The following is a 26301-nucleotide window of genomic DNA, read 5'->3' as shown; positions in this document are numbered from 1 at the left end:
AGACACAAATGATCTTGGAGAAATAGAGAAAAACAGAAGGCAAATAGAGCTGCAGCATTTACTGCTGAACGTGGAAAACCATCCTGAGGACAATCAACTACATTAGTTTATGACAATGAAGCTTTCATCAGTGTGGCAAAAATTTCAGTAAAGTGCACTGTTCCTTCATGACCGTTCCAGGACTCTGGTGAAATAGTGTGCTTATCCGTTTAAGGATTGCAGAAAATAACAACTCCCTTCCAGGTATGGTAATGAAGAAGATGATATTAAACTGTTCATTGGGTCAATCTCCACCATCGCTTACAAATAATGAATATGTCTGTTACAAGACTGAAATTACCCTACATTCTTTTAGGAAGAGAAAAAAGTCCTAACAAAATTTTGATATTTGAAGTGACCCTAAAGCTATAGCCAATAAAACGATTCTCAGAAAAACACTGTTATCATAACAGAACCAGTTCTCTTTCAGCCCTGATGATCTTCAGTGTCCTTTCCTCTTATGTGATTGAATGGTATGCAACAATAGACTATCATAAGCATTATATGAGGCTCAAGAGGAAAACACAACTAATACCATTAATAACTTTTTTTCTTTTCTTGGCATTTATTATTGAACCTTGGGGTCAAAGTCCTCCAGGCTATGTTGCTCTAAAATCCCTTAAAAAAATCTTAGGGGGGATAAAAAAAAGACTGCTTATGTTCTTCATGTTTAAAAGAAAAGAGAGAACATAGACTATGTGTACATACAGAGTCATAAATTCTGAGTATCCAAATGTCCTACATAGTAATCTGATTTCTTGAAAGAGGTGAGGGAGCAGCAATGTATGTTTTTGTCTCCATGGAATCTACCTGAGGACTCATGGGAGTTGGCAGGAGAGGTGATTCTTTCCTGCTTATCAATGCTTGGCATCCAGCCAAACAGAGAAGAACCAGAGATGGTGTCGTCATGAGGAAGCAGGCCTCTGCACAGGCACATTCAGTTCAAGTCAACATTACTTGAATGTTTACTATGTGAGAGTACCTATCCTAGGTTTGGGAGGGAAGCAGATATCCTGAAGAAACAGGACAACTTAAGGAGCTTTTGAGTAGTAAGAAAAGAAATGACATTCAGTGAAAAACATAAAATATGATCAGAATACGATCAATATAAAGTTCTTAATTGTCTGAACACATGCAGATGGAGAAGTTGGTTTCTGTTGGATTGGTCAGGCAGATCCCAGAAAGCCTCATGGTGGAGCTGGTATCCAGCCTGACCTTGAAATGCAGAGGATTTTGAATGGACAAGATCGTGGGGAAGGGGACTCCATGAAAGAAACACAACTGCAAAGGCCTAGAGTTAGAAATGTTAAGTGTATATTTGAGGAAAAGCAAATATCCAGGTATTGAGAGGGTTATATTAGGTTGAACTCTCTAGAGTCAACCCAGATCTGCCCTGTATACCTTAAGTACCCAGAATTTTGTTCCTTAAACTGGAATCTAAAAAGAAAAAAAAAAATTCCCAGTAATCTCAAGTTTTATGAGTTTTACTTTTAAATTCATGTTTCCATTTCCATGATAGTATTTGAGGTGATGAAGATGATCTAAAATTAGGTTACTCTGTAAACATGATAAAGACCACTGATCTGGGCACTTTAAATGGGTGGACATAAAAGTATGTAAACTGCCTCTTAATAAAGATGTTAAAGTTTATTTTACCCACTTTAAAGAGGCAAAAAAAATCTTTTAAAATAATGAAGTAAGACTTTCATTACTTAACTCTATGTTTATCATACTACAGTCTGCTGACCACTGCGAAGTTCTTAGCTATATTTTAAGGGATGCCCAAGAATTCCTTTAAAAGGCATTTTAAAAGCTTATTCCTAGGGTATACAGGAATAAGATGGAAATTAAGAGATGAGAAGGACAGATTTTAAAAGGCTATACACATTAAAAGAAATTGTCAACAGGGACAATTTGGGTTTTATATTAAAAATTCCTTTGATAATACATGATACAAAGAAATGGTCTGATATGAACCAATGCACATATGGCATGTATCAGTATCTCTATCCCAGATTAGATTGTCACTGTTTTCCCATGTAGACTCCTCAGAGTTTGAAACCAACTCCCTCTTGGTCAAGGGTAGTTAGTTTCCTGTACTTAGATTCTCTTGTCCTTCCCTTCAGACTTTGCAATATCTAAAGCATTATATAAATTTCAAAAAAAACCCGAGGGTTTAGTTAAAAATTGCATTCTTTGTTTAAAAATAAACGTAGTGACATATCTCATTTCATCCTAAAGAAAAAAATAAGCTTATTGTTCAAGATTTTATATGTGACTAGAGATACTTAGAAGAGGCCTGGAAAGGAATATCAGCAAAATATGAAAAACCAAAGGTTTGAAGGCATTCTAGAAGGATCCAAACTTTGGAGAGGGCAGACTTTATTTATTTGATAAATCATGAAATACTTACAAAAAGAAAAACAAAACAACCCAGAAACATGCTTTTCATAGCAAGAAATTAAAAATAAGCAAGTTTCTTAAGCAAAGAGATAAATGGGTCATAGATCAGCCTGGTGACAGGTTGTAGAGTGACAATGAGAGCTTTTCCAACAGCTTGCCTGAGAAGAAGCCAAGGGACCAGACTGGAAACCAGAAACTAAATGTAGATGGCAGCGTGAGTCACTTGGAGCCCCGCATTGCGACTCTTGTTGCTGCCAAACATACAGCAGGAAGAGTCACAACAGCTTAGCTGTATTTTAGAACCTAATCAAGGCATAAAGCACAACTGCTGCTGTTGGCGGTGACAATGGAAACCAAACTGCATTCCTAATGGAAGGGAGGAAATGTGGACAGAGAGAAACAACCAACCAAATCTCATCAGGACAAACAAGTGTGACCAGGTTCTGCCACCAAAGTAAGCAATGTGCACGTTTCACCAAAACTTGAATGATATCAGTCAGAATGGACCAGGAGACACGCTGTAAACATGTTGGCCTATATGTTCTTACAACATTGATACTGTCTGGGATTTTCTTTCCTCCCAGTCTGAAGATAGATCATAAGGCCATGATGCAGCAGACAGATTGTCATGACTGAAACACCTGCTTGTGAGCGTAACATGAATTGCCGGTTTTGTCTGTTTCATATTCTTTCTGCATAATGGATGCTCCGAAATGGTACAAGACTGTGGCTTGTAAAGGATTTTAAATTGTGCCTGATATTTTTCCCTTTCCAAGAGCACTTTATAGGTCTTTTTTTTTCCTAATTGTGAATATAACATGTATTCATTATGAAAATTAATAGGAAATTTATAAAAGCACAAAGAAGATCAAAGGAAGATCTAACCAGTTGGACAACTTTATGTATATCTTTGTAACTTTTGACTTCACTTTACAGTCTTTCATGGGTCATTTCTGCACCAGTTCATATTGAAATACTGGGAATGATGGTTTTGGAATGGACACAGGAAGTGAGATACTAATACAGTATGAGTCTTTTTCTTGCCTGTTTATCCAGTCTTAGTGCTCCCTGTTACCTGTATCTGCTAAACTCTTTTCTGTGCTCCAAAATATCGTAACATTTTATCCCCTGCTTGGAGCATCCTTTCTTTTGGTGGCCAATTTGTCCTTGGACTACTTACTCTTCATCTTAAATCCCCATCTCAATCATCTTCTACAGTGTGAGCTCTTCAATGGCCCTTTCAAATGGGTTAATACTATCTTTGTTGAAGGTACCACAATAATATCCAGCAAATAGCTCTATTATTCCACTAGCTTAGTGTATTGTTATTATATTTTCACTTATTTATTTCCTTACTGGACTACAAGGGAAGAGACACTCTTTTAACTTACTTTCACTTGCACCTAAGAAAAGTATGTACTTCCTAAAAAGATGATCAATAAAAAAGTGGCGAATAAATGAATGGATGGATAAATAAATAAAGTTACTTCATCTCTCTGAGCCTCAATCTTCTCATCTGCAAAATGGGAGTAATGACAAACCCCTATGTTTGCTCTGAGAATTAAATGAACCAACATATAAATTGCTTGACATTAGAGACTGAGCCACAGTAATAGCTATTTATTTGCTCCCTTCATTCCTAAAAAATATTTCTTAAATTCTAAGAATTATTTTTAAAATTCTCTTTGACCTACCAAAATGCAAGTATTCAGAGTCAAACAAATGATTTCTCTGAACAAGTAGTAATGCTATGGTGACACTTTTGCAATATTAATTTATCCAAGCTTTGTGACTATTAAAAGTCCAAAGAACACCTTATAGAAACTAAATAAGTAAAAGGAACAAAGAGGAATAGCCAAGATTGTATTTCGATAGAGTTGTGTTTTAGTCTCATTAAAACCTATACTAATGCAAGTAATGTTGGAAAACTTGTGTTTCTCAAAAAACACTAAGATGAGAAAAAGTGTTTGACTTTCATTTTTCCTGGTAAAGAACATTATACTTCCAATGAAAAAAGAAAGACATTGTTTAATGCCTCACATGAAATTTAATTTCACACCACATAATTATTAAAAGATAAGTAGCTCCTGCATTATTAATAAGAATAAATAATAATATGGCAATTAAATAACTACCACTAATGACTTCTTCATTAATATGTTAGTAGTTGGCTGTTTTATCATGAAGAGAAATTAGAGTAAGATAGTCGAAAAATTCAGTAAATAATAAAACAGAAAGCTGTGTATTGTGTCTTGGTTAATTACAAATGTATCGGATTCTTAGGGATCGCTAAAGAAGAAATTTGCCTACTGAGTACAGAAGTAGTTCAAAGCTAATAGGTGCTTTGTTACAAACAAAACTCTCTCATGTCTCTTTGAGTTTAAGTTTGTTTACTCTTAGAAAAACTTGATTTCCTGTGTCTGAAGAAAATAAGCTTATAAAAAAGATGAAAAAGCTGCTATATAGCGCTCCAGTAAAGGGCGGCTAACAAATTAAGTGTTAATGAATCAAAAACATATGGATTACACTTCACTTCAAATAGAAATGATTTTAGAATCAAGGGGGAAAGTACTTAGCAAAATGTAAATAAGTCTTTGTCAATCTTCAAGCACAAACATTTGAGGTGTCTTCAGAAAGCTCCTAGTTATTACTTTCTTTAGTCGTTATCTATCGTTTTCACTTCATAGAAGAGATCAATCTCTCCATGCCCAAATGATCTTTCAAAAGTTTAACAACATATTGGGTAAGTTATAAACAAACATCTCAGAAGTTCAGAGATAAAAAAAGATGAAGGGATAAAAGTGTATCAATTAACCAAAACCATCATACCAGCACAGAAAAATTTCCTCTGCTCCTTGCTTACCATGATTTAAAAAACAAAGCCAAAATGTCAGTTGTCATGTACCTTTTAAAAATTATCCTCTTATATATATATATATATATATATATATATATATATATTAAACTGTAGCTAGGATTTATATTTTCCAATTAGATCAATATCAATCTTTTTATTGCACAAGAATTGGAACTTATATGCTGTGGCTAGTTCTAATTACAGTCTACATTTATAGAAAAACCTTTAAAAGATAACTGTCTTCATGCTTCTTTAGAATTGGGAATTTGTTCAATGCAAGAAGAAAATAACCTTGGATATGGAGTTCAGAATAGATATTTTATTACTGAGCAGAAACCTCTTTATTTAAGATAATTTAGGCATAATCGTAAGCTGTATTCACTCAAGTCCCTAAGAGACATTCTTTACTGGAAAAAAAAAAAATGTTCTTCTTGAATGCAGCAATGTTTTTAACACCTAGTCTACTACCTTCCCAACAAAGAACAGTTCATGTACCATCCTGCATTGCTGCATGTCTCTTTCACTAAGGATTCTGTTCTGGAGCCTAAGATTCTTATTTTTTACTAGTGGACACTTAATTCAGTGCCTTTCAGATGGTTGGAAACGGGTGAAGGCTGTAAGTGTAAAAGTCCACTGGGATCACAGTCAGGGACAGGAAGGGTTCCATGTAGATGGTTTCAGGGCCCACCGTGTGTTCTCCTGCTATCAGGACTGAAGATGCTCTTCAGCTCTAGTTGACTTAGACCCTGCTTCCCACCTTCTAGACTCAGAGCAGCCTGTTTGTGCTTTGAACCAACAAGATTCAAGTCTTCTTTGTTTGGTAGTCACCACTCTGACATGTTGTTTATCCTCGCCTACTTTCAAGTCCCCACCAAGCTTGTAAAATGCTCAAAGCCTTGGACCTGTCCCTCGGCTGCAGGACAGGATGATGAACATGGGATGACACATAAACACAATCCATAAGTGACTGTGGGATTTGATTGGATAGTTAGAGAATGCCATGGATCATTTGGACCTTTCATGAATAAACAACTCTTAATGATGGAAAACTGAAGCATGTATTAGACAGAGTGCATTAAGCTATTTACTTTCCAAGAAGCGAAACTATTAGTTACAGCTTTAAAATAAGCAATTTATAAAATTCAATGCAAAGGCAACTCAAAGTCTTAACTGAATGAGTTACTTCTTTTTATTAAAACTTTCTATGGCTTCCCACTGTCTGTGATAAATATGTAGTCCTGACTAGTGTGCACTTTCCTAGTTTCCAGTCTACCTCTCTAGGCTGATCTCCCTCCTTCTTTCCATCCTTCTGTCCTTTGTTCCAGCCAAAACAAATTGCTTTCAGTTTTCAGACTTGCTTTGTATTTCCTATCACTATACCTCGACTCACTGTCTCCTTTTTCTTAGAGATGATAATTGGGTCGATAATATTCAGTTCATAGGCTCATTATTTAATTGCAAAGACAGATTCTGAATACAGACTTTTGCATGGAAAAATCTATCAAGTGTCTCCACCTCAAGCCCCCATCAACATGCTTCCATTTTTTCTGTTTGCTGCCACCTTGCAATTTATGACCCATGTCAAAGCTTTCACTGCACTCCCTGGCTGTATTCCCCAAGTAGAGATGAGTAATACTTCCAGGAAAACGTGGCAGTCGTACCACGACACAATGCCCGCAATTTTCTGTGTCAATAACAATGGTTAGTTTTACCTCCTTAGTAATTCATCAGTAAATGTAGGTTCAGGTTTTCTTAATCATCTCCTTTTATTAAAAATTATAAATTGTATAGAACCTTCATAATAGAATTTCATCAAGAATGAACTAAAGAACTCAATTGTTGCGGTCCCTACCCAAGTACACAAAAGTAGTGGATAAATAGCAAGGATAAGAGAACAGGGTGTGTTTCTATGTGTGTGTGATTCCCTGTATGTACACATTCATGATAAGAGGTGGGCAGCTCCTTCTCAGAGTATCTTACATATTTCCATTGTACAGCCATCTCTTAATAAAAACTATTCTAACATACAACAAAAATATTCATCTTCATTAATTGCATATGGTAGTTCTCAGATAATACAGACACTCAAGTAATAGACTTTTTAGTTGTTATGCTTTCCAGCTACACTGCTTGATTGGATCTCTAAATTTACACTCCATTGTCCCACGATGCACAACTGTCCTAACTCTCCAACTCTGCCTAGCATCCTGCTAATTCTATGAGCTTCGATAGCCCATTCTAAAGTGATAGTTTCTTTAAGAAAATAATTACAATGTAAATTAGTCTTCAACAAATAGTAAGGCACGTTTTGGAATTAAATGCCTAAGTACTGAAGCTTTGCTTCCCGATAATGGTTAAAACCATTATGTAAGTTGAAGCATATCCATTCAATCTATGTACCTAGAAATATCATTTCTTCTGTTGCTAATGAAGGTCTTACAGCACAAATTTATTAAAGGTATACGTTTGCATGGGATAATAATTGGGTCGATAATATTAAATTCATAGGCTCATTATTTAATTGCAAGGGCAGATTATGAATACAGCTTCTAAAATGTATTTTAATGAAAAACACTACATCCTGACCTAATCATATCAACCTTATGCTATCTAATTAAGGATGCAAAAAATCATTAGAGTCGCAAAATATTAGTTCCAGCTCCATCAGGCTGTGAGCTGCCCCTTCATGAATATATATTTTTTTACTCCATGATAAATAGTTAATGAGGTAAAAATGACAAAATTTGCATGTAGGCAAATTAGTTTAATAGAATGATGTCTTTTCTGACTACTGAAAGTGACCTTTTCCTTCTCAAAAAAATGGCTAAAATACTTTGGAATTATCATCTGGCTGTCTTTGCACAAATGATAAATTGTATGTATGAACAATATAAAAATTACAAAATGCAATAATCCTAAATTCTCATCATACTCTAAATGTATTCTGTGCTTTTGCATTTATCAATTTAATAAAATGAAATTAAGCATATTATAAAGTGTCCATTTATGTGGCAATTTTTAATCCAGAGCATAAAAATGAGAAGCACGTGCTTAATAGCTAGCACTACGGCAAATATCTAGATCAAATTTTTAAAGCACAAGAATTCTAGACTACTTACTTGAAATACTTTTATATTAAAATGTCCACTCCACTCTTAATTTAGCATTTTAGATTATAGATGATTGCTCTCAATTAAACTGGTATAATATCTTGAAATCAGTACATCAATTATTCAACAGTGCTACCCTGCTTCCCTACTGAAATAAACTAGACAAGCAAACATGACACAAGTTAAGAAGAATAACATACAAAAATTAATCACAAGGAAGAGAAAGGCTTCATAGTATAAACACCAGGTCATGAAGAGATGTGACAAACAAATAAAATATATATGTCTATCATTTAACTTTGAGAATGTTTCTGTGTGCTTAACAAACATCACCCCAACAGCAAGAAATAACAGGTGTTCTACAGATTTTCAAATGAGTTGCATAAACATCTCTATGAGTCTCAGCACTGATGGATGCTGAGTCTGTGTTGTGAAAGGAACAGCAGCAGTTCATCCAGATGTATTAGCTTCTGTTAATGGCTCAACAGAATCTAAGCCAAAATATTTTACTTAAGACACAAATGCCTTTGATTAAATCGTTTACTTTGGTTACATTTAATCAAATTGTCTTTCCTCTGGTCCATTTGAATGTGTGCACACAGTCAGCATGATGGGCTACAAGCTCAAGTGACACTCTCTCCCTGAGTTCCACTCTTGTCCCTCACGTGTCAGCTAAGCCATTTTACAAAGACGAGAATAAATATTAATTTTAAAGAGTTAAGGAATTTCACAATCTCCTTTAATTTTCCTTCTAGCACTTAAGCACTAGTTGATTTCTCCCTCCCTCCCTCTTCTCCTCTCTTTCCTCCTGTTCTTCCCATTCTCCCCCATCTCTCATTCTCTGTCTTCTCTAGCTAAAATAAAAATAATTCTCTATTTTTCTCTGTATTCTCTTGTTCAACTCAAATCATTTTGGTACTTAACTTTGGTTGCCTTCCAAATTTCTAAACTTCCATGTTGTGAAACTTAATGACAAAATAAAATGAACAGGCACTTCGAAATTATCCTAGAGAGAAAGTGCTCTTGGCTTGATTTTTAGGATCATTTCAACCACTTCGGCCTTTTAAAAAGTATGCTGTTAGTCAAGGATTTTTGAAGAAGAAACCAAAATGAATATAAGGTAAAGTAAAAACTGTTTTACTTCAAGTCAAGGACAGTGGTCTTGAAAATGTCTACTGTAATTTCAAACTAATTATTAAATTAACAGAAATCAAGACATATTGAGTATATTGTTAGTAAACCCATGTGGAATTTTTTTTAAAAGCTAATGTTTAGGTTTCTATCAAGTAGAGAACAGGATGAGGTAGATTTTATGTCTATTATACGGACAGACTAAATATGTTTAATAATTCAATGGTTCATGCACACATTCTTTTATGTATTGAAAAAATAGACAATAAAAATGTACTATATTCTGCAGACCTTGTTAGGGATTGAGGACACCAAGATGGAGAAACTATTGGTTTATTACACAAGAAGATCTTCGTCTAAAGAGGAAGAGGGACACACGGGGAGTTAATCCCTAGATTGTGTGTTAGATGCTGGAAAGGTCAAGTAAAACAGGCAGTTTTAGCAAAAAGGAGATGGTTCTCTCTGGCAGCTCCACCGAGAAAACACTCAAACTGAGCCCTGGAGAATAATTCGTTTGCCCAGTGGTACGTGAGGAGTTGGGAGGCTGTCCTTCCAAACAGAGAGAAATGTACAGTAATGAGAAACAGTCTGACATATTGAGCAAATTATCCATATTTTTATATGGCCTCCTCATATTTTGCTAAGAAGCATTTGGTAAGAGGAATGTTGAGAAAGGATGGGAGAGATGAGCACACAGGAGATGTCACTGGAGAGGTAGAAAAGAATCAGACCAGACGGCAAACACACAATAGTATGAAGTTATTGAAGGTTTTATGACAGGGGACTGCAGGGTCAGACTTGCATTTTAGAAATACTATTTTGACAAGAGAGGAGAGTGAATTCATGGACAGTGCAACAACGTGGCAACTGTAGCATGAGATTGAAGGCAGAGAAAGCCACTGGCAAAGTATGGCTGTCATTCAGAAGGTGGGTATTGAGGTCCTAGACATAGGTAGTAGCAAATGGAGTAGAAAAGAGGAGATATTAAGGAAGACAAAGAAAAGTCTAGAAAAACTCTTGAGTTTTAGATCTTTGTGATTCAGAGTACATGAAAATGCCAAGTACAGAGATTATGGAAGTGTAAATGGCACAGGTAAAATGTATACATTAATTAATTAACTAATTAAGTTGATTTTGTTTGGACCGTACTAGGTTTTAAGTAAATTTGGGACATTCATCTGGAGATATCAAATAGGCTGCTGGATTGTATTTTGGGGGAACTCAGAAAGGAGGTGTATTCTGGAGACACGTATTTGATCATCTTCAGCCGGATGGAAGACACGGTTTGAAAGGAGGTTTATCAAAGGACGGTGTGGAGAGTCAGACAAGGAATAAACCAAGTACAGAACCCTGGGAGATGCTAACACATAAGAGGCCGGTGAAGCCAATGAAAAGGCAAAGGAGATTTCTCCTGAAAGAGGGAAATTAGTCTAGCCGACTGACTAACAAAAGCATCAAAGGAGAAAGGCAGAAATAATATCCCTTTCCTCCTGTTCACTCAAAGTCACTTTAAAGCTGAAAATCTTTTCATGTGTGGAAACTCATTCTTTCATGTTCTTCATAACTGTTGTGTAATTTTGCCATATATATAATATATATATATACATATATATATGTATATGGCAGGTATCAATAAATATTTTTATAAGAAAATAAGAGTGCTGAACTATAAGTACCATCTGGTCATGTCTCCTCATTTCGACTAATAAAAAAATCAACATACAATTGAGTGACAAGATTTGTACTGTGGTGGCGATCAAATACAATAGTAAATGGCTTCAAAAACAATGTGAGAAAATTTAACAGCTGGCTGATATGCTAACAGAATGAGCTTCTTTCGTGCAGTCAAAACACAAATCTACTTCAAACCAACTCACCTTCCTTCTCTCACCATTGAGTCCTCTCCACTGCTCAGATCTTTTTACTATATAGCTGAGTTCCTGATTGGAAATCTCCAAATCGTATGGTATAAAAAACTTGGTTTCTTCACTGTGGATGCGCTGAAATGCGTCTAATATCCAGGAATCATTGTGCAATCTAAAAGCAAAATCATTTGTTATCTGGTTATTTTTCCCAAATATTGTTTGTTTTTTTCCAAAAATGTTAAACACTTTGTCTCTTTTATAAATTTCTGTGTATTTAATTCACTAGTCCCCTTTCTTTTTCAGAAATCATTTGACTAAGATTCCAGAAATGATTTAAGAATTTTCTCTGCTAGATATCATAATCCAACAACAACAATTTGGGAGTTTTACAGCTATCTCCTAGAAGCCTACTATGTCTGATTCTAAGTTATAGACTGTAGAAAAATGAGAAATATTTAGCCATTAGTTTGTATATGAGTGTCCAAATTAGTTCAAATGTAAGGGATTTGTCAAAGGAAATTTGAGTTTGGATTTGTATTTCCTCAGCAAGTTGGTTTTAGAGTCATGCCACTAGCTCAGTCAGCACAGAGGTTTTGCTTGGTTGGTTGCTTTACAACGTGAGTAATAAATGGACAAATCTGGTGAAGCATCTAATCTGATGAACCACTCATTTAATCTTTTCCCATTTTTCAAAACAACTCCAAATATTCATTTAGAAAAGCACTGCTTTTCTTGTGATATTGATAAAGTGACAACAAAGTATCTTACTAAAAAATATTAATACTTCATTAGTAACATTTAGATGAGTATTATAAACATTAATTAAGCCAATGCTTATAAAACTTTCCCATAAATTACCTCTAAGTTCAGAGAAGAGAAAATGTGTATTCTATCCCTAATCTATCAGTATATTTGTTTTAATATAATGTTTGTTTTTTGTAAAAGTTTAAGTAAAATTAAAACTCTGGGGAAATATCATATTTATCCTGTGACTTAGTGGACACTTGGCTGACCATGTTTGCCTGGAACCAGTTTAAGAAAGACAGAATTGTGCCACTAACAGTCTGTAGGCCAGATCAAGAACCCTAATGCATCACAGTGTCAATAAACTACCCATTTGAGAAGTAAGTTTTTACAAGATGCCCAAAATATAAATTAGAATATCAAGATAATTAAGGATCACATGGAAATGTCTTTCTACACGGTGGGGAGAATTTTAAGTATTTCCTTTCATTGATCAGGATAATTATATTTTGCTTTAAATGGGCTAGATAATAAAATTTAAATGTATTGCTTTCCTATTATAATGGTAATTTCACATTCACTGTGTTACCTAGCTTTACCTTAATCCTGTCATTTACATATTTACATGTTAAAATCAAAAGTTAGTCTTACTCTTTATAAGTAACAGAGAGAGAATTTAAACTCAGAGTTAACTCCAAAGTTCATTTTATTCCATCATCTGACTCTTCAGTGAAAATAACTGACACAACACATATCTTCATTTAACTAGATCCTTTCCAAAATAGTAAAATAGATTTTTTTGACCCTTCTTGCCACCTAAGATGCATGTGTCTTTTTTCCCCCCCAACTATTTTTCATTCATCGCATAGTGGAAATACAGTCAGCCTTCTGTATCCGCAGGTTCTATACCTACAGATTCAACAAATCAGGGATTGAAAAAATTTTGAAAAAGAATTCCATAAAGTTCCTAAAAGCAAAACTTGAATTTGCTGTACACAGGTAACTATTTACATAGCATTTACATTGTATTAGGCATTGTAAATAATCTACAGATGATTCTAAGTACAGGTGACCCTTGAACAACATGGATTTGAATTGTTCAGATCCACTTACACATGGATATTTTTCAATAAATATACAGTCACCCTTCCTATGTCTGGGTTTCACATCCACAGGTTCAGCCAATCATGTATCACAAACTTAATACACAATCCACAGTTCTACAGTTCACTGAATCCTAGGAGGTGGAACCCCAGGATTTGGAAGGCTGACTACAGGACTTGAGCATCTTATCTGCCGGGGACCCGGAACCAATCCTCCATGGATACTGAGAAACAATTGAAAAAACAAAATTGCCACCCGGCGTCTCTGATGGTCCATATGGCTTGGTGCCGTCTTGAAATACAACTACTATTCTTACTATGTTTGGAGAGTCTAGGTCAGCCGTTTGAATGATTGGCTAGTTGTCTTGTTAAACAAGAACTAGGCTTTACCATTCTCTTAAGCTTGTTTAATGTAACATTCATCTTTTTCTTTTAATGGTGGTAAGATTTAATGCAGTTAGATTACTGTCAATTTGCTGCCATAAACATTTTCTATATGAAGATTTTAAGTGCAGGATTATCAACAATGCAATTAACTTTGAATTAATTAGGAATCACGGCCCTGTTTCTGATAGCTTCTGCTTCTTTTGCCCAGGAAATGTCTGTCTCCTCTTTACATCGCCTTCATTCTGTGTGAAAGAATAATTATACAAACATCCAAGCCAGGATCTACAGGATGGTAAACAAATGCTTTAACAGAGAACAAAATGGCACATTGGAATATGGAAAGCTGTATGAAGGTCAGTTATGTTTTATTTTGATTTTTAATTTTTTTTTTGCCATTTTGAGTGGCATTTCCCAGTGAAAAGCTTCACTATGGGTTGTGAATGAGTCAACTTACCAACCTCTATTAGTTTTTAGCATATTTCTCAGCTCTATAGAGCCAGCTTACACAAACAAGGAGAAAATAGTCTATGGTCATAGTCATATATGCAAAATTTAGAAATAAATTGAACGTTGATAATTCTGTAATTCATTTGATAATATAATCAGTCAAGCAATATAACATTTATCCAAAAGTGAATTGTTTTATCCTTTTGGATATTTGTGCAGTCCATACTGATCATATTTGGTGAACATCTATTAAATATTCACTTTTTTGGTTCTCTTGAGAAAGTTAATGATTCCAGCTAAATGTTAGAATAATTTCTATTAAGATAAAAAATGTAAAAACAGTTCCAATTTCATAAATAAATCAGGCATTGGTAGACATGGATGAGAAAGAGCAACAGACTATTTTCTCTGTGTATTTACAGTATTAGAATCGTTCAATAAAATGTTAAATTTAAACTTTCCATGATCATATGTAGTTATGAAATTTTGTTATTTTCAAATAGGTTAAAAATAACACAAATACACGCATGTATTTTCATATTTTTGCCATTTTGGGTATGTGTATATAAATATCAGATTGAATTGCATAAAATTGAAGATATTGGATCATACTGGATGAAAGAGAGAAAAGGAGAAAAGCAAACATGGAAAGAATTCTATTGATTAGTGAATATAAAAGGAGAATACACAAGGTCATTGCAGTACTTTTGCAATTTGTGTAGGTTTGTTTTTAATAAAAAGTTAAAATTTTATGATATTCTACTGAAATACACATCATTACATGGTGATGGTTGAAAATTTTAATTTCTTTTAACAATACAACTATTCAATATGTCTAAAAATTTTACATTTTTAAATTTCTTCAAAATGTAATTAAAAGAGAGACTACATTCCACCTGTTCGTAAAGCCTTAGGCATTATTGTTTATAGAAATAGGTCACATATTATGCCACAGGTTCTGGTGATGGACAATGAAACAAAGTAATTTACAAAGTCCTCTGCCCTGTGTCCTACATTTGAAGCAATTCACTGCTTGGTGAATGGCAGAAGCTATTATGTTTGGTTCACATCTGAATGTGGGTCATTTACAGAAACCTAGCACATGACATTTCTTTTCATGCTAAAAAGGACAAGTGTGAACATTTAGCTAATATAGTATTTTAAGGGTCGTGAAAAGGATGGAAGCTATAACTTAAAATAGCTCTAAATTCAAAAAATATATAAAAATGAAGAAGAATCAAATAAGATTGCTTATTTCTAACTCCAAAAGTTACAAAAGATTTCAGCAGTATGGCTTTATACATATTGTAGTCAATGTGCTTATGATTTAAGTTTGAAAACTACTTACCTGCTGGTGTAAATGCATTAGACTGTGGCAGGTACAGCTCTGAATAGATAGCGTGTAAACAGTCAAGTTTCTTATAGAGTGACAAGCATATGCTTGCTAAAATTCATTCATTCTTTTTTTTAATATTTTAAACTTTTTTCTAAAATACAAATATTCTTTAGCAGAATCGTTGAACACTCTAGATGAGGTGTGACACTGAAGTGCTTATATGTATGGAGAAAGCTTTGGTTGGCTTTCTAGAAATACTTGAGCAGTCACCATTCTGTTTAATAGTAATTAAAATCCAAATGGCTTTGGTATGAACTTGTACTAAATGGAGAAAAAGGGAAATACAAGGAAGCCATGAAGAAGAGAAAGAAAATAAAGAAGGAAAAGTAATTTTAGTAAAAAGAAAAAGAAACTCAGAAAATAAAAATGTGCACGCAATGGGAAATAGTGAAGAACCACCCCCATCCCTGCACCACCATTTCCAGAGCAGTCCTGTCACAGGTCTCTAGTTATGAAGTGTATATCCTTCAATGCATGTGTAGTCTTATGTTTGTAAGGGGACAATCATCCTCCTCATTCACTCCTCATTCATGTATTTACTCGGTCAGCAAATATTCACATGTGCCTATCAAATGCCAAGTACTTGGTAAGTGCAACCAGTAGGGGAGGGGATAGGGGAAGATTCCTGGAAGGAGGTGGAAAGGAGCCCTTATGACAGAGTGATGGGGAGGTCACAGAGTGATGGGGAGGTCATAGAGTATTAAGGTTGTACAATGTGGGGAAGGCATGGCCCCAATCAAGAGACCTCATATTTGTAAGAGTAATAGAAGCCATTAAAGCAAGAAGAGATTCTTTTTAATTAAAAATGATTCTGGTTACAGTGAGAACAGATTAAAAGGGGCAAGAGAGAATATAAGAAGACTAGTTGAAGGCTGATGTTACAGTAAGTCATGGGAGAGATTAGGGCATATTGGACAGGGAAAGGACCCTATGGATAGAATGAGATGAACTAGTTCAAGAGCTAAGGAACCACCAGAACCTGGAGAAGGTTTGTATGGAGGGTGAGAGAAAGTATTTGAGGACACCTCCCAGGTTTGTTTGTTTGTTTGTTTGTTTGTTTGTTTCAGAACTGGATGGGTGATCTTGGCATTTACTGATATAGGAAACCCCTTCCTTCCTTCCTTCTTTCCTTCCTTCTTTCCTTCCTTCTTTCTTTCCTCAGAACTGGATAGGTGATCTCAGCATTTACTGAGAAAGGGAACCCTACGTGAAGAGGTGATCTGGAGAGAAGACAATGAGTTTCTTTTCAGAATGTCAGTTTGGAAGTCCCATTGACATATATATGTGGAATTGTCAAAGTGAATAGAAAGTTCTAAATTGCTTAATTAAATTCATATGTATCTTGAAAGAGCTAAATTTTAGAACTAAACGTAGCTGCCTAAATTACAAATCTGTTAGAAATACACAATTTAAATCAATTAACTTGTTCCAAAGAAGCAGATCAAGGTTTAAGTTTGATTTTACTACTCACATTTTAAAGATAAACGAAAGAGAGTCAGAGAGGTTAAACTATTGCCAAAGGACACACAGCTGGTAAGTAACAGAGCCAAGATCCAAGCCAGATATTGAACTACCACATCACAGCCATTCATTAGGCAAAAATTCACCACAGATGTGAATTTTAAGTAATCTTATTGTTAAAAAAATTAAGAAATATGACGTAGAAGTAATATTGCAGTTTTGGGAGTTGCAAAGACTGCCTAAAGATAGGAGTTGCAACCTTAGGCAAATTACTTAAAGTCATGAAGGCTTGATTTCTTCATATGAAAGGAGATGACAGTAACTGGTCCTGAATCACAGAATGAGTCTGAGGTTTAAGCGAGGTAATCTATATACTGTATTCAAACCAGGGTTGGCATATACAGTAAGTGCTCAGGACATGACAAAAATTACTATTCAGTAACTAAAAGGAAAACATTAAAACTTTTCTTTGTAATCTCCATTTTGCTGATTTGTATGGCATGTGATGGAAGTTTTTTGAACCTATACTTGGAGATCCTGAAATTATTATGAGAGCCAATAATATATTTGTTAGGGTTAGGAGTCTATTCTTTCTCATGACCACAAGGATCAGCTCTACGAGTACATACTGTCTTATATTGCATTGAGGGAATTAGGTTATGTAGATGGATCAGGTTTACTAGGGAAACCCAAACTATAAAGAGTAAGTGAACTAGAAGAACTTATGGCAGTGTTTTCTCAAATCAAACTAATCTGTGAGGTCTTAGCCACTGAGAAAGCACAGGGCTGATAATAGGTCCTGGTCTCATGATCAACATCGATAGCACAGGTATTGCTCAAGCACTTAACCCAGACCTAAGGCTGAGACACCTTCTATCATTTGTGCTGCTGCAGGATGATAGCTCCATCACAAGCGTGTCCAAGATCACCAGAAACCCGTCTGCTGTTCTGAGCATCTAAGCATGCCACATATTAACCTACTTACCAGATCATTAAAGAGAAAAGACTACTCAGATAGGGAGGTGGCGTATAGGGATTGGGACAGTGGAATTGAGTATTGGCGAGAGGGGAGCTAGAGATCATTCTGCACCTATGATGTGGTCAGCACTTCCCAAGGTCCTTTGGATTTCTTACATACAGTGCCCAAGTGTTTTTGCATTTCCCCTGCTATGTGCATAATCTTGACCCTTTAAAATTTCTCCTTCCACACTGCGCTGTATTTTTTAAAAATTGGCTGTTGCCAAAAAATTCAAACTAAAACCCTATCCTGATCACGTGGATAAATCAAATTAACACACATGAGAGCCATGTGTGTACCTTTTCACATGTCTTCATTATACTCTGGATCAGTTCAAAATAAAAAATGCTTGGGAGCTAGTGTCATTTGAACATACAGTGTGTAAGCCCCATTTTATCTGAAAGAGAAGGTGTATCTTCATCACGTAGATATTGTATTCATTTATTTGTTCATGTTTTTAATCGAACACGTATCAGTTGTGTGTCCATTGTATTCCAGCCACTTTTCTGGGTCCAGAGAGGAGACTGGTGAATTCTAGAGTTAACAATCTTGCCTTCAGTCCTCAGTCCAGAGTTTCAAGTTATTTTGCCTCTATAGTTCTTTTTCATTTTTAGTTGACTACTGATGTAACATTTAAAATATATGGTTCAGAGTTTAACATACCATTTTATGTACATGTAATCCTCATTGGCTTGTGGCAGCAAACCAAAATTGTTGTTCTTTTTGTTTGATTATTTGTTTGTTCAAGTGTTTTAGTGATAAGTATAGTGAAAATGCTTCAGGAAGATTTTTAGAGATTATACATAATGCTAAGGCAGAGAAATGGAGAATAACATTGGCTTGTATACATTATGCTATCAGGTGCAAGTACTTACATGGAAGTGAAAAAGGAAACTTCATGTCCCCATGGCCTAAAACAAGCCCAAACCATGAATTTGGACTGTGCCAACAAGATAATCTACACATTGTCACCTCATTCAGGTACTGTCTTAACACCTACTTGCTATTGGTCAGAACTCACATACCCACTTTCCCACAAGCTCTGGATTTAAATAAATAAATAAATAAATAAAAGGAGATCCAGTAGATTAGTTTAGTTTCTTTTATCCTAGAGTTACAGAAGCAGGTTAATTTACCAAAACCCAGTTCACCAAATGACTGATTAACAATTTAGACTTAATTGACCAGCTTTTATTTTATTCTTATAAGAGAATATCATGTCAAGGAATGTTCTGTTTATCTCTGACCCAGCTTCTTGCAGCTATAGATGGGGAGAGTTGGAGTAGAAATAGACCCTTCTATTTGCAGAAGAAAAGATGGAAGGGGAGTCAGAATATAGCATGAAGTCAACCACCCACATCAGAGAGTTTGGTTATGAGGAACAGAGGGAGGGTACTGATGGGCTTTTGGCAAATGGGCGATCAGTGAATTGATCTGGACCCAAAGCAATGAGCCATTTTGGTTACAATCTTTCAGTTTACTGGAGCTGACACAATGTAGCATCCGAATCTTTTAAAGAGCTCTATTCCTATACAAGCATATCAAAATGTACATAGTCCATTTCTGCCTATCAGGGCATAGAGTGCCCATAACTCAGTGACAATTTAAGAGGGATGAAAATTATTTAGCAATATTTAGAACTTTTTCCTTTACATGGTAAATAATATTTTGCCTTTAGTAAGGAAAATTGTAAAGAAGATTGATTCAGAAGTGGAAAATCTTTGATTATCTTATACATATTCCCTAGACAATGAATACGCTCATAATATTCTCATCAAAATCTGTCTTTAAATTATTTTAATCTAAATTAACTTTCCTAAGTAATAAATGACAGTAGCTAAAACTTATAAGGCTATTCAGAACTATTAAGACAATGATCAAGAAGACATCAGCACCCCCAATACTAATTAACTCGAGTACCAGTCTTTCAGATTTGTGTACCGCTTCCAGGAATATAAAAGCTTAAACAAATCTAACTGTCATTTAAATTGTGGTTTCTCATTCTCTGCATATTACAAAAAATATGTGTGCAGCCTATAGATCTTTTAGACTATTCAGATAAAGAATTTAGAGTTAAAGGATCCATATAAAATCAATAGAAGCTTTACTTGGAAGAGTTATGAAGAACGTTGCAAAGCTAAATATGCAGTAAACAGTCTGAGAGGTATAGGTGGTCATTAGAGTTTCTCCCTTATGCCAATGCCTGTAGATGACCATCTATAAAAGTTTGGTAAAAAGGAAAATTTTTAAAAAGAAACTCTAGAAAAGAAGAGCTCTATCACATCCAAAACATAAGCTGATGAATTAAAATTATTTAAAAGAAAAATCAGTAAGATAAAATGGCAAAACAGTTAATATCTAAAGGTAATACAAACTTAAAGAACAGACCCAAAAAATAAAAAATAAAAGGATGTCTCATTTAGATCTTGACACTATCTACATCAAATGAATTCTACATAGCTTATGATAAGGAATTTAATGAAAAAATGTCCAACTTAATAAAAATAGAAGCAAATAATTGTAAAATTTCTGAATGAGGAAAGATTTTTTTTTGATTAAGAGATATTTAAAGTCATATAAATGATCAAAAGACTTTACTGTATATGAATTATAAATATATATTTTTTTCAAAATAAAAAAATTAATTTAAAAGATAATTTTCAAATGGAGAAAATATCCACAAGCATTAATACTGTTATTATATATTATATATTAAACTCATATAACTCAGTAAGAAAAACATTTAAATACTCTATAGAAAGAAAGGCAAAAGGACACTTAAAAGGCAATTCACACAAGAGGAAAATATAAATGGGTGATAAGCATACTGAGAATATTTAGTGACAGAAGATGCATGCACATTTAGAAAAGGATGAGATTTCATTTCTTTAATGAGATTATAAAAGGTTAACGCATGATGTGAACACGACTTGCTAAGTTTCCTCATGCACGGCTGTGGAGGCATAACTCTATAGAACTTCTCTAGAAAATAATTTCACAATAGTTATCAAATGTCTTGGAAACATCAAACTCTCTGAACCAGAATTTCTGGGTCTCTAGGACCCTATTCAAAGAATGATTGAAAATGGGGACAAGACCCTGAGGCTTAAGATGTTCATCAGAATTATTTATAAGATGCACAAAAATGAAAATAATCTATTGTCCAGGAATAAAGTAATATTTAAATATTTTATACTGCTTATATGGTATAAAATATTGTATAGGCATTGTATGTTCATGAAATAACATGAAAATATCATATAACGTTAAGTTTGAAATCAACATGTATCAGAGAAAGAAAATATCATATGATATCACTTATGTGTGGAATCTAAAAATGATACAAATGAACTTATTTACAAAACAGAAATAGACTCACAGACATAGAAAACAAACTTATGATTACCAAAGAGGATAGCGGGAGGTGGGGGGGATAAATTAGGAATTTGGGATAACATATACACACTACTATACATAAAATAGATGAACAACAAGGACCTACTGTATAGCACAAGGAACTCGACTCAATATTTTTTAATAACCTATAAAGGAAAATAATCTGAAAAAAAAATATGTATAACTGAATCACTTGCTATACACTTGAAACTAACACATTATAAATTAACTATACTTCAATTTAAAAAAACAAAAACAAACATAAAAATCAACATATAAAGTTATACTTACAGTACAATTTCAACTTTGTAAAAATAAATATACACAGGAAAATACTGAAATAAATTTATCAAAAGATTAACAACACTTTGTTTTTTTTTTTTTAATCTTTTATTTATTTATTTATTTATTTATGGCTGTGTTGGGTCTTCGTTTCTGTGCAAGGGCTTTCTCTAGTTGTGGCAAGTGGGGGCCACTCTTCATCGCGGTGCGCGGGCCTCTCACTATCGCGGCCTCTCTTGTTGCGGAGCACAGGCTCCAGACGCACAGGCTCAGTAATTGTGGCTCACGGGCCTAGTTGCTCCGCGGCATGTGGGATCCTCCCAGACCAGGGCTCGAACCCGTGACCCCTGCATTGGCAGGCAGATTCTCAACCACTGCGCCACCAGGGAAGCCCAACACTTTGTTTTGATGGTGAGATTATTGATGCTTTTAATTTATTTTTTGATTCTTTTCAGTAGTTTCAATTTTTTTGCTAAATAACATATCCTTACTATAATAAGGAAAACCATTAAAAAGATCAATGCTTTTTTTACAGCTACAAAATCCAGTCAAAGTAATTACACCCAGATCAAGAACCTCCTTGCACAGAGGCAAGGAACCAGCATCCTGGTCAATTCTTCTCCTAGAGCTATGGAAAGTGAGAATTTTTCTAGTAGAAACACTTTAGCAAGAAATTATTCAGGCTCTTGGAGAAATGAGATCCAATCAGCCAAACTCAATAGGGTCCAATCTGGAGCTTACACAGCCAGTCCCCATAATGTGGAGCTTCTGGTGCCCAGAGCTAGACAAAATGCTCTATTAATGCTCTTCCTGCACCACAGCCTTGATCTTCTTTTATGCCAGCAGTGTTATCACGTTTTGACAACACTGATTCAAAAGCCCAGAAGAGTTAGGAGTGTTGCTTTAACATCTGGATTAAGAATGCTAACCTAAATCAGTCAACATGCACAGATCCATATTGGGATTTTTCACTGAGATGACTTCTTATGATTTCTGTGTCTCTTTGCCTACTCTTATGTCAGAGCAAAATGCCATTTCATTGACCAGATGCCTCTGATGGTGACAGTGCTTGCTTCATAGAAGAGTTGGGCTGCCCAGCTCTCCACCATCTCAGAAAAAGATAGTTTAGAAATATCAGTAAAGAGAGAATTGTTCAGCGGACATGTTGGAGTGACTTTATTTATTCGTATGGAAAATACAGGTATTTTCCCTGTTGGATACAACTGTAAATTTATCATCATCCAAAGGACTCTTAAGAGCATCTGCTTCTAAAATACAAACAAAACCTGCTTACGGTTACTGAGCATGCCTAATTCTGACAAGACAGGTTAAGCACAAAGACAGTGAGGGGCTGGGGGGAAACAGTGAGCAAAACTTGTTTATTCCTCCTGAATTTTATTTTAGTTTCATTCTCTATGATGTCTGGACACTTCCTCTTCCCTTAATCATTTCTTCATCCATTACAGATCTTCCCACTCCTCCTATCAACCCTTCCCCATGGGGTAATCTTTCTGTTTTATTTTAAAGCAAACAACTATTTGTTTAGGTAGCAAAAGATTAAATCCCAGTTATTTGGTGCATAAATTCTGTGCTTGCGTTTTTTTATACTTTACAAGTACTCTTGATAATAAAAATGTAGACTTTGGAGCAAGCAAAGCATCGTTGTAAACACTTATCTTATTTTAAGTGAGAAGAGATATAGTGATATGGGAATGAAGGAGACCTACCATGACCCGATCATTTATTTAATCCTACAAAAGTCTAAACAACATGATACACTATTTTATTTCTTTAACCCCTCTAGGAAACTCTAGTCATATTAAGTAGTAGAGTTACACTTCATGTAGAGCCTCTTGTAAGATCCACACATACGTGTTACACAAGAAAATGCCTAAAATCCAGCAAGTGAACATCATTGCCTAAGGCTACACAACAAGTTAGTGATCAAATGAAAACTGAATGATCAGGGGAGACTTTTTTCCCTTCCCCAGGAACGTAAGTGCTCAGGAAAGATGACATGCAGTGCTTCTGACATGTCCAAATATAAACCAAGACTGTGCCTAAACAACATGGATCCCCTGACAATTAGGCAAATTTACTACCCCTATGTTAGTGACCAAAGGGCCCCATCAGAGAATGATCAGTCTACCGAAGGAAAAGTTAAGGAGTGAATTCACCTCCCATTTCATAGAAAATAATAATGGCTATCAAATGTGCTTGCATTTGCAATTGTCCTTATCTCTTTACCTATCACATCAAGAGATAAGACTTTTCCCCCTAAATCCAAGGTTTGTCATCACATGTACTCAACCTTGGGTCTTCAGAGACCTTGCTCAATCAATCATCCTCCCTTGCTTAGACATCTTCCACATTTCTCCTTTTAGAATTTTCATCTATGCATGTTAATATATTCAAACCACACCCATATTAAAAGCCACTCTTTTTAAAAAAATGTTTTCCAACCACTCTCCATTTGCATCATGGTTTTGTGAAAAGAATTGACGGTAAGTCTTGACTCCGTGTCCTTCACTTAGCCCACTGCAATCTAGCCTCTACCCTACAAAGCAATGAAACTCAAGGCTTCCTCCACTCAAATCTGTAGTCTATATTGTTTTCTCTGAGCTCTATACTCATCTATATTAACTTCTTATGATATATTTTCCCTTGTCAATATCAAAGATATCTCAAGGTCAATCTGAGGGAAAATTTAACCCATTATCTCCTCTAAACGTTTACTCTCTGTGTCCTATCTCTAGGAATGCTACAGTCATCCACCCATCTGCCCAACTCCAAAACTTAAGGTTCTACTAAATGTTATCCTTTCCTTCACCTTCCGATGAGCCCGGTAGTTATATTGGGTCAGTTAACCATTTCTTAGATATGGCTCAACTGTCCATTTCCTGTGTCATTCATTCTCTTTAGTTAAGGCTTTTGACACTCTTTGCCTAAACTATTAAGATGGCTTTCTAACTAGACGTTCCTGCTTTCAACCTGGTCACTATTAAATCTCATCTTCTTTTCTATGAGCAGAGTGATCTTCCTAAAATTAAAGACATTTAAAATCTTTCAATATTAGCACTTTATCATTAGAACAAATTCAAGCTCCAGAACACAATATTCAAGACTTTTCTCACTTGGTCCTTGACTACATTTCTAATTTCAGCTCAGCCAACTGCCCTCACCCTATATCCTATACTCCAGCCATATTAAAATACTTTTGATTTGACAAATATATTTTCTCATAACAATATGTTCTTATACCTCTTTCCTTCACCTGTAAACATGCTTGTTTTTCTTCTAGCTAAATTATATTAAACCTTCAAAACTTATTCAAGTGTTATATTTCAACCGAAGCACTTGGCTACTGTCCCTATGCACCTCCAGACCTGGGTTGGTTCCTTTCCTCTATGCTCCCAGAGACTCCTATGTTGACCTCTTCCTAGCACTTTTTTAAAAATTATGTAAAATACTTAGCATGAAATCTACCCTCTTAACAATTTTTTAAGTGCACAGTATAGTATTGTTAATTATAGGCACAGTATTGTATAGCAGATCTCTAAAACTTAATCATATTGCATAACTGAAACTTTATGTCTGTTGAATAGCAACTTCCTATTTCTTCCTTTCCTCAGCCCTTGACAACCATTATTCTACTCTCTGCTTCTGTGACTTTGCTTTTTTAGATATCTCATTTAAGTGGAATCATGCAGTATTTGTCCTTTGATGACTGGCTTATTTCACTTAGCATAATGTCCTCAAGATTCATCCATGTTGTTACATAATTCAGGATTCCCTTCTTTTTTAAGGCTGAACAATATTCCACTGTAAGTATATACCACATTTTTTCCCCTTTCATCTGCTAATGGACATTTAAGTTGTCTCTACAGCTTGGCTATTGTGAATAGTGCTGCAATAAAAATGGGAGTGCTGATATTTCTTTGAGATCCTGATTTCAATTTTTTGAATAAATCTCCAGAAGTGGAATTGCTGGATTATATTACAAAGCTACAGTAATGAAAACTGTATGGTACTGGCATAAATACATACAATAGAGCAATAGAACAGACTAGAGAGTCCAGAAATAAATGCATGCTCATCAACTGATCTTTAACAAGGTACCAAGAGTACACAATGGGAAAAGGATGGTTTCTTCAACAAATGGTGTTAGGAAAACTGGATATCCACATGCAAAAAAATAACCCTTATATAAAACCATCCACAAAAATCAACTCAAAATAGAGTAAAGACAAGTATAAGACCTGAAACTGCAAAATTTCTTTTAAAAAAATATAGGAGGAAAGCTTCATGACGTTGATTTTGGCAATAATTTCATGGATATAAAAATGACTTTTAAAAAGCACAGGCAACAAAAATAAAATAGGACAAGTGGGACTGTATCCAAATAAAAAGCTTCTGCACAGGAAAGGAAACCATCAACAGAGTGAAAAGTCTTCCTAGCACTTTTTATACTGCCTTATATTTGTTACTTTTCTTGTTTTTCTTCACCCACATATTTTGCTTGTTAAATTAATGACCTGTCAAGCCATACTCAATGATATTCAGGATCAAAGTTGAAGGAGGATTCTCCTAGTGATGATTTTGGCAGGGGTGGGGAGAGAGGGGAGAAAGTGGGTTAGACGAATGAGGAAAAGAGAAGTTTAG

At 35.0% G+C, this 26301-nt stretch overlaps 1 protein-coding gene across 1 annotated transcript in view; it reads right to left on the bottom strand.

Moving 5' to 3' along the window:
• Positions 1–11223: 11223 nt before the first annotated feature.
• LOC103007135 (uncharacterized) overlaps positions 11224–26301 on the bottom strand; it is a 243392-nt gene continuing 228314 nt past the window's right edge. Inside the window, 2 exon segments of the mRNA XM_057555781.1 lie at positions 11224–11316; positions 11418–11577. Of these exon segments, the coding sequence (XP_057411764.1) occupies positions 11224–11316; positions 11418–11577 (253 nt within the window).

This window comes from Balaenoptera acutorostrata, chromosome 10, assembly GCF_949987535.1.
Source record: "Balaenoptera acutorostrata chromosome 10, mBalAcu1.1, whole genome shotgun sequence".
Taxonomy (NCBI): Eukaryota; Metazoa; Chordata; class Mammalia; order Artiodactyla; family Balaenopteridae; genus Balaenoptera; species Balaenoptera acutorostrata.
Note: the sequence above shows the minus strand (reverse complement) of the source record. Positions and strands in the feature narration are given on the sequence as shown.